Source organism: Leptodactylus fuscus, chromosome 6 (genome assembly GCF_031893055.1).
Source record: "Leptodactylus fuscus isolate aLepFus1 chromosome 6, aLepFus1.hap2, whole genome shotgun sequence".
NCBI classification, from domain to species: Eukaryota; Metazoa; Chordata; class Amphibia; order Anura; family Leptodactylidae; genus Leptodactylus; species Leptodactylus fuscus.
Window position 1 is genome coordinate 118456776 of NC_134270.1, and position 15108 is coordinate 118471883.

A 15108-nucleotide genomic window follows, 5' to 3' on the forward strand; every position below is an offset into this window, starting at 1 on the left:
TTTCAGGTCCTGCCCTGGTTGGCAAGTGGTATGTCCCAGCTTCAACTCATCTGTGAAGACGCAGATGAGTTGACTACAATGGTAAAGCAGGAGCTGTTTGCTCCCTGCTTCACCATTCGGCCATTTCTCTGCTCTGGGAGTAATAGGAGCAATGTGATGATGTCACTCATATTACGCCTGCAGCTACATGAAGACTCCAGGAGTAAAGAAATCTATAGAGTGACTGGCTGTGACATCATGGGTCACTTTCTGAGGCTGCTGATTGGCCTTGGCAGAACCCAGGACAAGCCGCCGGAGAAGAAGAACCGGGACGCACTTGGAAAACACCAGAGTTTCAGGGACAGTTGAGTATGCTTTTTTTTTTTTTCACTGCCTCTGGCTGACTTAAAAGTTAACAGGGTTGCCATTTTTGCCTGGACAACCCCTTTAAAGTGACTGTAGAGGCATTATACTGTGTGGGGGCACAACAAAAAAATGGATGGGGATGGGTGGAGTTAAAGTAGAAGTGGGTGAAGCTAAATTTGCTATGTTGTGGCATGCGTGTTGCAATTCTGTCTTTCTGTCCATTGAAAACTGAGAGGTATGCAAATGTCTGTCAAGTGTCCACTGTTTTGACAGGAAGTATAGCACAGCATTAAAAACATTCATGTCTGAACACAAAAAAACATAGATTTTTTTTAAACAATTTTCTTCAGCCTGGAATTATTACTAGTGATAGTTTCCTCAGGCTCTGCCCAGACACTGCACATCCCTCATTACCACTCGCTCTAATCCCACCTAACCCGCGCTGCCCCGCCCCGCTCCGTGACCTTTTACCGCCCTCGCCGCTGATTGGCTGTTCCAGAAGATAATATGGCGGCGACGGAGACGCCTTCAGTAACCAAGCAACCGGCCGAAAAAGTTCAGCCTCTGTGGGCGGAAGTGGAGGATTAGACCCGGAAGTCTCGATCGCCTTGCCAGTAGTGTTATGTAGTAAGAAAAGCTCTTATTTGTTGACTGTCAAATTGGAGCCAATAGCAGGGCTCGATGGCTAGAGGTGACTGAAGTGAGGGCTGGCATAGGGCGGATGGTAAGTGGTCCGTGATTCGGGGTAGGATTCATTAGGAGACCACTGGGGGTTGTCTCCTTTGCCCTATTTCCCCGTGCTTGAGGTTTCTGTTTGTGTGCTTCCAGCTGGTATTGCCATGGCAGCAGCAGTGCTGGCAGTGTGAAGTGGTCACTACTACTCCATTATTATTCTGTTCTTCCCCTTATATAACCCTGGATCACATGATCTGATACCTCTGATGTTCCTATATATCCCTTTATGCATTAAAGGGGTTGTCCTGTTTCAGCAACTAAACGTTATTGTTTGTATTATGAAGTTGTACAGTTTTCCCATATACTTTGTGCATCAATTCTTCAACGTATTCTAGATTTCTTGTAATCCTCATTCATTGTTTACTTTCAGTGGGGACCATAGCGTCAGCGACAAATTTGGGTGGAGTTGGGGGAAAAAAAGTTTCTGACTTCATAGTAAAATGACTATTTTTAATGATATTTTACATTTTTAAATACAGTGTAATGTATATTTGTAGTATATATTGTATTATATGTATAGTTGGAGGATCTTTACTGCTTCTGTCTGACTATGGCTGTCAGTGATTTATGAAGGAGTCAGAGTTGGTGGTCTGGCTGACCGACTCCACAGCCCTTCTTCCAACTGTTAAAAAATAAAATAAATCAGTCTATAGTCATGTGATATACGGGTCATGGTCATGTGATGGAATCACAGTTGCAGAACGTGTTACAAAAACAGCACAATAATCAGACATCTGCCTGGTAACAAGCTGTGCACTTGTGTGTCCATCACATGATCATAGACTTTGTCACATGGCCATGGACAGATTTTTATCCTCTGTAAGCAAGCAGAGATCTAGATAACAATGAGCACTTGATACAGAAAGCAAATTGGAACATTGCAAAACTTTTATTATACAAGTAATAACATTGTGCAAAAACTAGACAACCCCTTTAAAGGGAATCTGTCAGGGCAATTTGGGACACTAAATCTAAAAACTAGTGCCCACAATAAGAATAGAAAAAGCGCTGTATACTCACACTGCCGCTGTACTCCTTCGCCGAAGCCAGATGAGTACACCTCGACTTCAGTGTGCATGTCCCGTAACTCTGGCACTTGCGCAGTGAACTCTGGGTGTATATCCTTGGCTTTATTGAAGACCTGCGCAGATGCCGGGGAGTACCAGGGATGAGTCCAATGAGGCTTTTATCAGTCTAATCTCCAGGTATGTATAAAGGTTATTTACTTTTTTTTTTTTTTTTTTTTTTTTTTTTAATGTGGACACAGATGGATTTAAAGAGGACCCTTCACTATCTCCACCAATTCAAGTACAGAGCCTCAATAGCATATCAGACACCAAAATTAACAGTGTTGATTGTTCAGAAACGATGGGGGCTAGAGCAAAAAAAATTCCAACTGTGCCGCCATCAGTGAAGCAGCACATATTAAATGATGCTAAGAACTGGAGTTGGCAGAGGTGGTGAAAGGTCCTTTTTAAAACAGGGCAATTTGGGACTTTAAACCCCCAGTCTTTAAGGACTGGGTAGCTTAGCGTCCCAAATCAGGTTATGTTCACATCTGTTTTGTATTCTCTGTCGCATGTTGAAAATCATCGAACTAAAAAGTCCTGCACACATCCTATTTTTAACTGACCTTATTTTTTCCACAACGGGCCTCAGCCTAATAATAACAATAATAATAATAAATTAGCATATGTCTTTGCACACGGTCACACAGTCCTTTCAGTCTCAGTCTATGTATGGACAGTGAAATGGTAACACCAAGTTGTCAGTTTATTGTTCAGAAACTTCTAGCAGGACTAACAGAGGAACATCACAATGAAGAGTTAGAAGAGACATATAAGGAGAGATGACCGGTCCACTTTACATGATTTAGACTTCCCTATAAATATATATGCTCAACATCTTGTAGGTTTATTTCAATAGGAAAAGCTAGATAAGTTGCTGCAAAATACCTCTGGCTGTGGCTTATCTTCTAGGGAAACAAAGGGTTGAGCTTGTGAAAGGCAAAAATGTCAGAGTTTACTTCCCCTGATGTCTGCAATAGCGCTGTCTTCTGACACACTAGACCATTGGCCGTTGGTCTAGGGAACTAAGGTGTAGTCTAATGTGTATGTCCTTCTGTAGCTGCTTCTGATGTATTGTACAACACCTCACTTATCATTTATATGGTTCTGTCTTTTCATTGCAGCCATGTTCCTAGTGGGCTTGTCTGGTGGGATTGCATCTGGTAAAAGCACGGTTGTGTCAATCCTCCGAGAATTAGGCTGTGCTGTGATAGATGCAGATGTCATTGCCAGACAAGGTATGTGTCTTATTGATGACTTAATAGTTTCAGATTGATTTCAGTTGGGGTTGCAAAAAATATCAATTGAAAATAAAAATAATAAAATTGCGTCCGGGTACTCAAAGCATTTTGCATGCATGACCAAGCCAAGTCCTCCCTTCAGAAGCTTTATAGCAGCTACAAGGTCTGCCTCAATGTTACATACAACTTTGTAGTCTGCAACCAGTCTTAGGGTAAGTTCACACAGAGTTTTTTGGCCAGGATTTTGAGGCTGTATCCGCCTCCAAATCCTGACCAAAAAGACTGTTCCCATTAAAATCAATGGGAGCCGCACAGGAGTTTTTTTTTCCCGGGAGCCGCCTTGTTCCGGCTCCTGGAAAAAAGAAGCGAGGTGCTCATTCTTCAGGCCATTTTGCCTTGCGATTCGGCCTGAAGATACACCCTTCTCCAGACTAGGCCCATTCATTGGGCCTAATCCGGAGCGGAGTGCGCTGCTGGATGCCGATGCAGTGCACTGGTTTTCAGTCGTGGCTACCCATCTTTTGGACCAGAACCTGAAGCTGCCTTTTTTTTTTTTTTTTTTTTTTTTTTCAGATTTAGCTGCATTTGTTTGAGACTGGCTACAAAATGTTTGGGAAATGTATACATAGCATTTCGACATCTACCTTCTGCGCAATCCATTGCCTTAAAAAAAAAAAAAAAAAAAAAAAAAAAGTCAGCAGTTTTCATACTGCTGACCTATCCAAAGGCTCAGTCATAAGTATCTTATTTGTGCAGACCTTCACCAATCAGCTGCCTTCAGAAACTGGAAGCTACTGCTGTGGACAGGACCAGAAGCAGCACTCCTGTCTAAGTAGCAGGTATATAGCTGCAGCCCCTTCCACTCTGTAGTGGTGGTATTGGGTTACTGCAGCTCTGCACCTATTATTTATATGTGTGTATATAGGTCCCCGGTTGTCTCCTGTTCTTTAAAAGCAGTAGTTTGTAGATGCAGCTGGATCAGCTAGTTAAGCGGTCTGGGTGTCTGAATCAAACTGAACAGATAATGATGGCCTGTTCTTTGCATAGGTCAGCTTTGTAAAAAATGCTGTAGGGGCTGTTAAACCCCTTTGAAGAATAGGTCTGTTTGTACTTATGGAGTAACAAGGGATTGGGACTCTTTGCTGACTATTTCCCTGTACTTGTCTTGCAGTGGTGCAGCAGGGAACTCCAGCTCACAGTCAGATTGTATTCCATTTTGGAGAGGAAGTACTATTAAAGAATGGGGAACTGGATCGAGATAAGATGGGAGCCATTATCTTTTCCAATCCCGAGAAGAGGGCTCTGCTTAATTCCATCACCCACCCTCCAATACGTAGAGCTATGTTGAGACAGACGCTCTGCTACTTCTTCCTGGGTAAGTGAAATGGCCACATCACCTTTTTCATAGAAATGATAACCATAATATAGTAATGTAATGCTTTGCATAATATGACAACTTTGTGCACAAAGAGATGTACAGAAGGTTGTCCATCTGCTTTGTATAGAGATTGTTACCGGAATGTTTTTTTTTTTTTTTTTGTACTCACAGTTTACAAAGAACTTGTAAATAGTTCCAAAAAACCCTCCATAGATCCATAATCAAAACAGCAAAAACTTATAGTCATTAGAATGCGGTGACCCCAGGAAAATCAGGAAAACAACATTTTATTAGTAAATATAAAACACAATAAAATGACGTAAAAACAAACAGCAAAAAATTATAGGGTGTTTTTTTATTTTTACATGGATTCCCATAAAAAATTAATAAAAGCTAATCAAAATGTTATATGTACCCCAAAATGGTGCCAAATAAAAGTACAACTCCTCTCGCAAAGGATAAGCCCTCACTTAGCTATGTCAACAGAAAAATATAAAAGGTTATGTAGGAAAAGGAAAATATGACAAAAGTTTTCGGAGCATTAACAGTCAAACTAACCTGCGTTCTTAATTACCAGGGAGCTATAAATGCCTGACTATAACCAGCAGCACCTGTCTACTCATCACATGACCATGGCCCGTAAATCACATGACCATGGCCAGACTTATCTCCTAGAAGTAACAGAATGAATGACAGCAAGCAGAGATCTAGAAAACTGTGAGGAATTGATACAGAAAGTATATTGGAAAATTGTACAACTTTTTATTATACAAACCATAACATTTGTCACTCCATATTGGTTTGAAAGTGGACAACCCCTTTAAGGGTATGTTGACATGGCGGAAAATGAAGAGGAACTCTTCTTCATTTTCCGCCGCTAGCATTTTTGCCACAGTATAGCCGCGATAGGATGCTTATGCAGTGTATCAGCATTCCTTCCCAGCATCCCACTGCTGATTAGGCCCGGATGAATAGGTCTAGTCAGTAGGGAGTCTCAAGCCACAGAATCTGCTGCAAAATTGAGCAGGACGCTTTTCTTTTTTTCTGCATCCTGCTGCAATCTCTGCCTCCTATTGAAAACAATGGAAGGCAGTTTCCGGGAGGAATCTGCCCAGGATTCACGGCAAATTCCTCTGTGTGAACACAACCTAAAAGGTATTTTGTTTGTAGTTAAAATTTAGGGATAAAAGAAAAAACAAGTGTTGGCCGGGGTTGGTGTCAAAGAAGTAAGACTTGAGCAATTTTTGCCTAAAAATAAAGTCTCAAAACTAATGGGCGATTCCTATTTTAATCTTTATTTTCACATTTTTGATTAGGGACTAAAAAGAGGTTGCGTGAACTGGCATAGGATGAAAGAGTCGGATATATTTGGTGCAGACCCTTGTCCTACCACCTATCTACTAACTACAGGACAAAGCCTGCATGGTATATTTCAGACTCAAGGCCAGGTCTAATATCAATTTCATGATTCTTATGAAAATCAGAATTATAATTTTTTTTGAAATGGCAAACTTGTCATTAATTCAATTAGTTGCACAGCTGTAAGAATAGTGATCATCTACCACTCCCAGTCCTCTGTCTGAGCGATGTGCTCTCCATTCTTTCTTGTGCAGGGACTGGCTGGGCCAGAAGTGCTGGAGCGCACATGACCACTGTGGACAGTTACTGACCTCGGTAGTCACATGTGCGATACTGTCGATACATCCGCAGTACTGAAAAAGGGCAACTGAACGTTGACAATGCCTTCTCCGTATCTCTAATTGGATTGTTTAGGTTTATGATCCAGTCCCTCAGGGGTATAGGACAGATTTAGCAGAATGTTATGCAATGTAGGCAGCAGAAAAATGTTTGGGAACAGTGTATTTTGACCAGTCCACTACATGCCCAGATATGAGGGGGGTTCCACTGAGAGATGGGGAGGTAAGCCTGCGTCATTGTCTCCTCATTTGGAAGGAATGAATGTCGGAGGGGTAATGGGTTTATAATAGGGGGATAGATTAGTTGCACCATTTAGCTGATGCTTGTTTGACATATCATTCGTTGTCTTGAAGAACTGGATGATACACTTACAGAACACACCTCAGGACTATAGACTAGGGAGTTGCATTATTCAATCACCTTTTTTAGGGCTTCTCTAGGATCTAGCGCTCTGCTGTTCGGACTCTGATTAAGGGTAATACAGGCCTATCAAATTCTATACCATGACCTGAGAAGAGGAACCTAATTATCATAGTCCTGAAAAACCCTTCTTAAAGGAAAAAAAAAGGTTTCCATACCAACATAGAAGGGTGAGAGTTGCCATGGAGAATTCTCTAAAATAGTTCAAGAATGGCCTGGATGACATTTTAAGTGTCACAGTACTACAAGTTTTAGGTACTAGATCTATGGAGATTGAGGGGTTTATTTATTTAATTTTTTAATTTTTTTTTTTGTTATCTTTGGAGTTTGGAAGAAATTATATTTTACCATGTATTAGAAAATTGGCTTCTACCTCACAAGGTTTTTGCCATCATGGGGATCAGCATTGCTGGGTAACGTACCGTTGGATGAAATGTATGGAGGTATGTCCATTTTCATCCTTACTATTCTCTTACTCTATAATGTCTATAGTCTATGACTAGGGGATCAGCATTCCCCGATATTCGGAGAGGAAGTTTGTCTTGTCATGTAAATAGTTCTGGCACATGGGCGGATTTGTCAGTCTCCTTCCTGTCATCATACTTTCTCGTTTTCCCCATGTAGTACTAATGTTTGGTACATGAGGAATGTTAAACTGATCTATCCAGACATACAAAAATAACTTTATTGAAGATGAGGGTGACAAATGTCATTGAGCCTGTAGGGACAAGATAGGAAATGTGTCTCCTATTCTGTTCCAGGCTCGATAAAAATCAAAGTCTGAAGAAGCCAGGCAGCATATTCCCCGGAGGTATTGAGGCTTATTATATGAACAATATGCCAGCCCATGCAGATAAGAACCTTTATTATACCATGGAAAAGGTATTTGGAGGGTGAGAATAATAGGGTGGCCATAGAGCTTGTGCGGGCTACTATAGCACTGGGAAAGGGGAGACCTTTTCAGATGCAGATATTGCTAAAAGGTTGCAGCCCTTTGTAGTTATACAGATCTGTCATCCCCAGAAGACCACTCCATCCTATTATACAGGGTAGAATGTCTTTATAGAGCTCATGAAAAATGTATGCCCAAGGAGCGGTACTTGACTTGTTAAATAGGCACAGCCTGGCAGAATGGTTAGGCATCAATGTGCACACTTAGATAAATGGTCAATTGCATAAATAGTCATTCTTTGATGTTGTATTATAGTACATTGAGTGTCTTCAAAGTACCATGAATGTATGGCTTGCAGACTCATAAGAAGACACTTTCATTTAGTATGATATACTACGGGGTAATGTATAAAAATGCCTGTACTCTGCTGATGGGTTACTATTAAAGGAAACCTGTTGGCAGCAGTTCACACACCAGATCCAGTACCTATAAAGGACCTGTACAGTTTCCAAACAAACCCCTTCTTATGGTCCAGCGTTGTCTCAGTGTGGAAACGTAAAGTAGTTTTATAAAATCACGGAGGAAGAGTCAAAATCTCCATGCCCCTAAACAGCCCCTCTGCTTTAAGTAAAAGGATGTCACTTGACTTCTTTTCTAGAACCTTGCAAGGTCAGGAGTTTGGAGTCTGACACGGGTCACTAGGGTGTATACTTCCCAGATTTTTCTGCACATGCCCCAGAGCCGAAGCCACCAGTACTGTGGACAGGAGTCAAGTGACATCATGAGAGGAGCCATTTAGGGGCGAGGAGAGCTCGACTGTCATCATCCTACACTTTATAAAAATAACTTCTATCTCCACACAGCGAGACAGCGCTGGAACGTAAGAAGGGGTTTGTTTGTCCTTTTGCAGCTTCTTAAAGGACACTGGAGATGGTTTGGAGTGCAAGTTGCTTCTGACAGGTTTCCTTTAAGAAATTACTATTTGAGCAAATGCCTCATATATTTTTAATAGCTTTACTCTAAGTAAGGACAATAGGTGACTTCTTCCATATAGCAGGTACCCAACGTTTGACTCTTCAGCTGTTGTGAAAGGAAATCTCTCAGCATATTGGGAGATGTAGTCTTTTCATCTGCTGTAGGTTGGGACTTGCACTTCTAAGGATTATTGTAAGTTATTTTGGCCACAAGTTGTAGATCTCTTATGTTTGGACATGGCGATGGATAATAGTTAAAGTGAATATATGAATTTTTAAATTTTTTTTTTCAGGTTATAAATATGTGATCCTTGACATCCCACTGCTGTTTGAATCCAGGACCATGACCCGCTACATGAAACACACTGTTCTTGTTTACTGGTAAGGATTGCAGGGTTCTGCTGTTAGGAACCCCACAAACTAGCTTATTCTACTGGATAGGGGCTCTTGGCATTTTGTTTACCTACCAGGAGCTGCAGTTCTCAGTTCTCTATATATAACATAGCAGCGCTTTTGAGTCCTGCAGTATGTGTCCCATACACTTAACTGACACTGTGAAAAAGATGGAGGGTGAGCAGTTCAGAGTCACATATACAAAAAAAAAAATCCTGGTAGTTGTGTTCCTGTAAAATCATTTTATATGCGGGATATTGACATTCGGACTCCATTAATGTAACATTGATAGCCTATCTTAAGGCTAGGACACAGAGACTAGATTTAAAGGGATTATCCACTTCAATAAAACTGTGGCAGCCTTAATATGCCCATGCACCTTCAGTAGTTTTTAGCTGAAACCATCGTGATTCCTACTTAAACCTCTATATACATATACACTCTGTTCGGCATGTGTATCTGTTTTCGGTGGGGAAAGTGCAGCAAGATGCTACCAGACATCTCTGGCAGCTTATGTCATGGTGAACAAAAGAAATGGCATTGAAATTCAGCTCCTGACATCACCTAGCAGAGTGTGGAGACAACATAAACATTATATAGACTGTTGACGCTGTCGAAATTGGCAGGTTTGGTGAGTTTTCTCTGTGTTACACACTAGATAACTATAGTGTTTTAGCTCCCTCTAGTGGTGGCATTGTGGAGAAAAAGTCCCACAGCAACTTGTCATCCAAGTTATATGTAAACTGTATATTTCCAAGGCCTTATTCTCATATCCTCATTTCACATATATATGTTGTCCGCATTTTTTGCGGAGTACATGCGTATCTATTGTATTCAGTGTATTAATTCACACAACTATCCTATTATACAGAAGGTTCAGGGGGGGGAAAAAAGGCAGATCTGTTTTAAAAGAATGAACCACAGACAACAGACCATTCACAAGCCATTTGTGATTATCAAAATGCAGACGAGGTAATGTAGCATAAAACAGCACACTGTAGAGGAACTGCAGGTGTTGCCCAAATCTTAGGAAGGTCAAGGTTTAACTTGTTTGCAGTCTCACATTAGCGATTTCACAGTTGGCTTTAAAGAAGGGGTCATATGTATATAATATATATATGTAGTACCACTGGGTATTATACTATATATACGACCTTTATATAGGCCACTGCTCCTTGAAATATATGCAGAAAGTGAGGTCCAGTGCAGTTCACTAGGTAGAATTAGATACGTTAATTACCTTAATTGATTCATCTCCCTTAGGAAATGCAAACTTTTCATTACAGAGACATTTCTCTATTGACTTTGCCTCTAGGAACCAATAGTCTAGCTGAAGACATTGAATGGAGTGATCATTACAAGGTTTTATTCGAATAACTTTACAACCCAACAGTTCATGAGCTGAATATAGTTCTGGAGATTAGTCGGCGATAGACGGGCAGATCGGCCACTGATCTAAGCAGTAATTATGGCTATTGAAGTTCAAGGATCCTGGCACAAAGATATTTCAGATGAACACCACACTGCCGACTCAATGGGGCAGATTTATTATTGAGTTTATGTTAGATATGAAGCATAAAGAATACTAACATTGGGTCACACCAGGGCCCTGGAATATAAGGGACTCCATAGGCCTCTCTGCCACATTAAAAGACACCAGTAATATATATGGTAGTTACTCCTCAGCTTCTCACTAACAAAAATGGTTAAAAAGACAAACATATTAAAGCAAGATGAGAGAATTGATCGGTGAGGATGTGCGGCTCATTAGGAGTCTGCCTGGAAGTGTCGGACACAACCAGTGATTACTTCTAACAAATTCCTCTTTAGTTGAGGAGAATTTCAAGCAGTTTGGGGAGTTTCTTGTCTGGTGCTCTTATTTATGCCACCTTAATATGAGACGTCTTCAGAGAGATTTCCCTTCAAAATGGAAAAAAAACAAAACACATACGAGTAAATATAAGCCCTTATCTTGGCTGTAAAGCGTATTGTACATCTTATTCTTTTGGTTATGTTCTCTTTTTTTTTTTTTTTTTTCTCTTGTGTAGACTGACTGACAGGCAATATGGCCAGAATAGCTGCTCTTGAGGGTGTTCAGAATTCCTGAATAGCAATTATGCAGCAATATTGTCCCTCGTAATAGACCGCTATATAGCAAAACAGATTTATGGTGAGTTCACACCTGTGCCTGGTCTCCGCTTTGCAGGTTTACGTCTTGTGCCCAAGAAACTGGACAGGAGACGGAAACTGGCTGTCCGTTTTCAAACCCGTTCACTTGAAAGGGTTTGCAAAGTGAGCGTTTTGAGCCTATCCACGGAGAAACGTTTTTTTTTTTTTTTTTTTAACTGGACACAAAGTCGGACATGCAGGACTTTGTGTCCGGTTAAAAAAACTTTCGCCGCGGAGAGGCACAAGACACTCATGGGTGGACACTGACTGCCGGATTTCCGTCTCCTGTACAGTTTTCCCGGCCTGAAGACGGAAACCCACAAAGTGGAGACCCAGCGCTGGTGTGAACCTGCCCTTAGTATTTAATAGTCTAAATTAACGCTGAGTTTTTCATCAGGCAGAAAAAAAAAAAAAATCTGTTTCAGGCATGTAATGGTAACTCACTCAGAGTTTTCTTTTTGAAATGTTTTTCCACGTGATGTGTTTTTAAACACATTTTCTTCATGTGTTTTCTTTTTAAAACTCCGGCACACTACATGGCCTTGAAAATTGGCTTAAAAAAACCTTAGTGGTTTTTGCAAAAACAGTGTAAAAAAAAAAAACGTGTTTTTTTTTTTTTTTCTCTACCTCCCATTGATATAAATGGGTTTTTGAAGCGTAATGCACCTGAACTTTTTTTTTTAATTAAAATATATATATATATATATATATATATATATATATATATATATATATTTTATTTTTTTTTTGTTTCAATTTAGTCAGGTTTTTTTTATGAGGAGAATTTTCAGGCAGACTCTGTGAGAACTTACCCTACAAATGCCATTTGACAACATCTGAAGAGAACAGTGATGTGGATTCTTAGATCTATAGGAGGAAATGTTCTGTAATGTACGAGACCTACCAGAAGAAAATATTAGCTAGAACTTACAGGCCGAAAGCCTGAGGAGGTGTTAGTGACAACATTGTTATAGTGATTCATGTTTGGTAAAGTGTTTCCTATGAATAGAATGGTGTGTGTTATGTTCTTGGTGATTTCAGCTCTGTAGGGACAGCGCAGCACCTGACAGATATTAGATGGTTACAGGTAATCATCCAAATCTCTAAAACACCCATGAAAGCATTATATCAAGTATACAAAGCCTGAGGCTGCACTACTGAGAGATTGTAATGACAATACTTGAAAATACTGTTGTATTTGGCGACTATTCCACACAATCAAACCTGACAAAATGAAGAGGAATGTCATCTGAATCACATTTGTAATGTTAAAAACCTTTTTTTTTTTTTTAATTATTTTAAACCCAAATGTTCTTGATTCCTTTGCAGTGACCCCCAAACTCAGGTTGAGAGATTGATTCGGAGAAGTGGCCTCTCCCGGGAGGAAGTCCAGAAACGTTTGGCCGCCCAGCTCCCAATTGATAGTAAATTGCCACTTGCTGATCACGTCATTGATAACTCTGGTGACAGGGAGAGTACGCGGCGGCAAGTCCTGCAACTCCACCATCGACTGGAGTCTTCCCTAGGATACCTTCCTACTCGCATTGCTGCCATAACAGTAGCTGCTGGGCTGGCGGCGGTGATGTGGAGCCTGCTAAGAAGGTTATGGCAGTGAACGCCAGCCAAGCACAGAATAATATACTGACTGATTATAGGTTTTAGGTTGTTTTTTTTTTTTTCCTCTTGTAAATGCCTTCACATGGATTTTATCTAATTTTAACAATGTATTTCCAGATTAACAGTAATTTGAAAGCCATTAAGATGACTACATCCATTGGTATGACCCATGCAGTGTATTCTGCATCAGAAACTCTATTGCCCCCTCTTCTGGTTGTGTTGTGGAATTGGAGGAGTTTGCTCTGAGTCACTATGCAGAGAATTACATTATATTTTTTTTTACTACATCGCTGAAGATTTACAGGCTGGATGCCATCTGTTCATCAGTTGTAGCTTTCTGTCTTCCTCCTAAAGAAGAAGTAGCCGATTTGTTTTTTTTTCACTAACATACATCAGTATTTAATTTTTATAGAATTTTAAAAAATGGAGTGGAATTTATTAAAGCTTTTTATTTTGCTGGGACTTTGCTTTTAAATGCAGGACTGGGGAGAATAGACTGCGATATCTAATCTATAGTTCATGGATTAAAATAAGACATGATGGATGAGTTACTGTCTCTTAGCATATTGATACCAATTTACTAGTAACTAGCTTTTGTATCGCCAACCTTGCAATCACCAGGACAGACCTTTTTAAGTTGGGGTCTATTGAACACCTTTTCTCCCTGGTAGCATAGATCAAGATATGCTTTTATGCATCTATAGAGGCCTTGTAGGCTACAGCCATATTTTCTGCCAGTGGACTTCTAGGAAAAGCTGCCAGAATAAACTACAATGTAAAAATGAGTGCAGTATATAAGTGCGACTATAAGACGCACCTTGCGCAGGTTTTAGAGGAGGAAAATAGGGAAAAAAATTTTGAAGCAAAAACTGGTAAAATATTTAATATATGGGAGTTGTAGTTTAGCAACAGCTGCAAGGCCACATTGACAGGTGACCCTGCAGCTGTACGGGGATGCATAGAGTGTTTTTTTTTTTTGCGGGGCCAGATGTACTTTTTAGTTATACCATTTTGGGGAATGTCTATTTCTTAGATAACCTTGTATTGAAAAAAAACCAGGAGGTGATTTAGAACTTTTATTTATTTCATATTTTTACTATATATTTTTAAAGATTTTATTTTTTTTTTACTATTTTATTCCCCCCCGGGGGCTTGAACCTGCGGTCACTTGATTGCAAGTCCCATAGACGGCAATACAACTGTATTGCCGTCTATGGGACATTCTGTCTATTAGTATTACGGCTGGTCATAGACCCAGCCGCAATACTAATACAGCAGTGACAGGCCTGGGAGCCTCATTAGGCTCCCGGCTGTCACCCGAACAGGTCGGCTCCTGCGATATCGCCGCGCAGGAGCCGGCCTGCAACTTCACAGGTACGGGGCCGGTGGGGACCGGCCCCGGGGGAGAAGGGGGCCACCGATACTGACCCGGCATCCGCTGTACTAGAGAGGCGGATGCCGGGGAGGGATAGACACCATCACAGGTGCCGGGGCCTGAGACATCGCTCCTCTGCCCTGCCTGAAGCCAGCGGCGGGGGGACGGAGGAGCGGAATAGCATCACCGCTGCTGGCTTCATGCAGGGCAGAGGAGCACAGCGATGTCTCAGGCCCCGGCGTCTATCACTTGCCGGCTTCTGCCTCTCTATTAGAGCGGATGCCAGGCGCCACATTCAGACTATAAGACGCACCCTTCTTTTCCCCCCAAATTTTGGGGAAAAAAAGTGCGTCTTATAGTCCAAAAAATACGGTAATTTATTATTGTAGCAGCTATGGAATAGAAGGGGCAGGTGGTGCATATTGTTAGAAGTACTTAATTTGGCTTCTTTAGCTGCCAATTTGGTTGACACCATCTATGTAAAGGTACTCTAAAGGCTTTTTCTTCTGACGATATAAGGTGTTCACCATACAGGAAAAATATTTTTATGAGTTTGTAGAACGGGCATTTTCAGACACAGGGACATACCTAATGTGTATGTGTTTCACAGTAATATTTTACTTTTATATGTAAAATTTTATTTTTTTTGACTATTTTATTAGCTCTCCAGGTGGCTTGAACCTGCAATCATTTGATTGCACTGCCTGCGATCAGGGTGAACGCTGATCATGGGCAATAGCGCCGGTTCTCTGCTGTAGAATACAGTGGAGACCCGGTTGCTATGGCAACCACGCTGCAGCAGAG

At 40.9% G+C, this 15108-nt stretch overlaps 1 protein-coding gene across 2 annotated transcripts; it reads left to right on the forward strand.

Moving 5' to 3' along the window:
• The first annotated feature begins 953 nt into the window (after window positions 1-953).
• DCAKD (dephospho-CoA kinase domain containing) lies at window positions 954-13473 on the forward strand. 2 transcript variants are annotated; one of them, XM_075277152.1, is made up of 5 exons: window positions 954-1069; window positions 3272-3385; window positions 4560-4763; window positions 9044-9131; window positions 12642-13473. In XM_075277152.1, exons 2-5 carry the CDS (start codon window positions 3274-3276, stop codon window positions 12925-12927), a joined length of 690 nt encoding a protein of 229 aa, XP_075133253.1. In that variant the 5' UTR covers window positions 954-1069; window positions 3272-3273; the 3' UTR covers window positions 12928-13473. The 2 variants fall into 2 exon arrangements, with proteins under 2 accessions (XP_075133253.1, XP_075133254.1); XM_075277153.1 differs by lacking the exon at window positions 954-1069 and adding an exon at window positions 1078-1090.
• Window positions 13474-15108: the final 1635 nt, after the last annotated feature.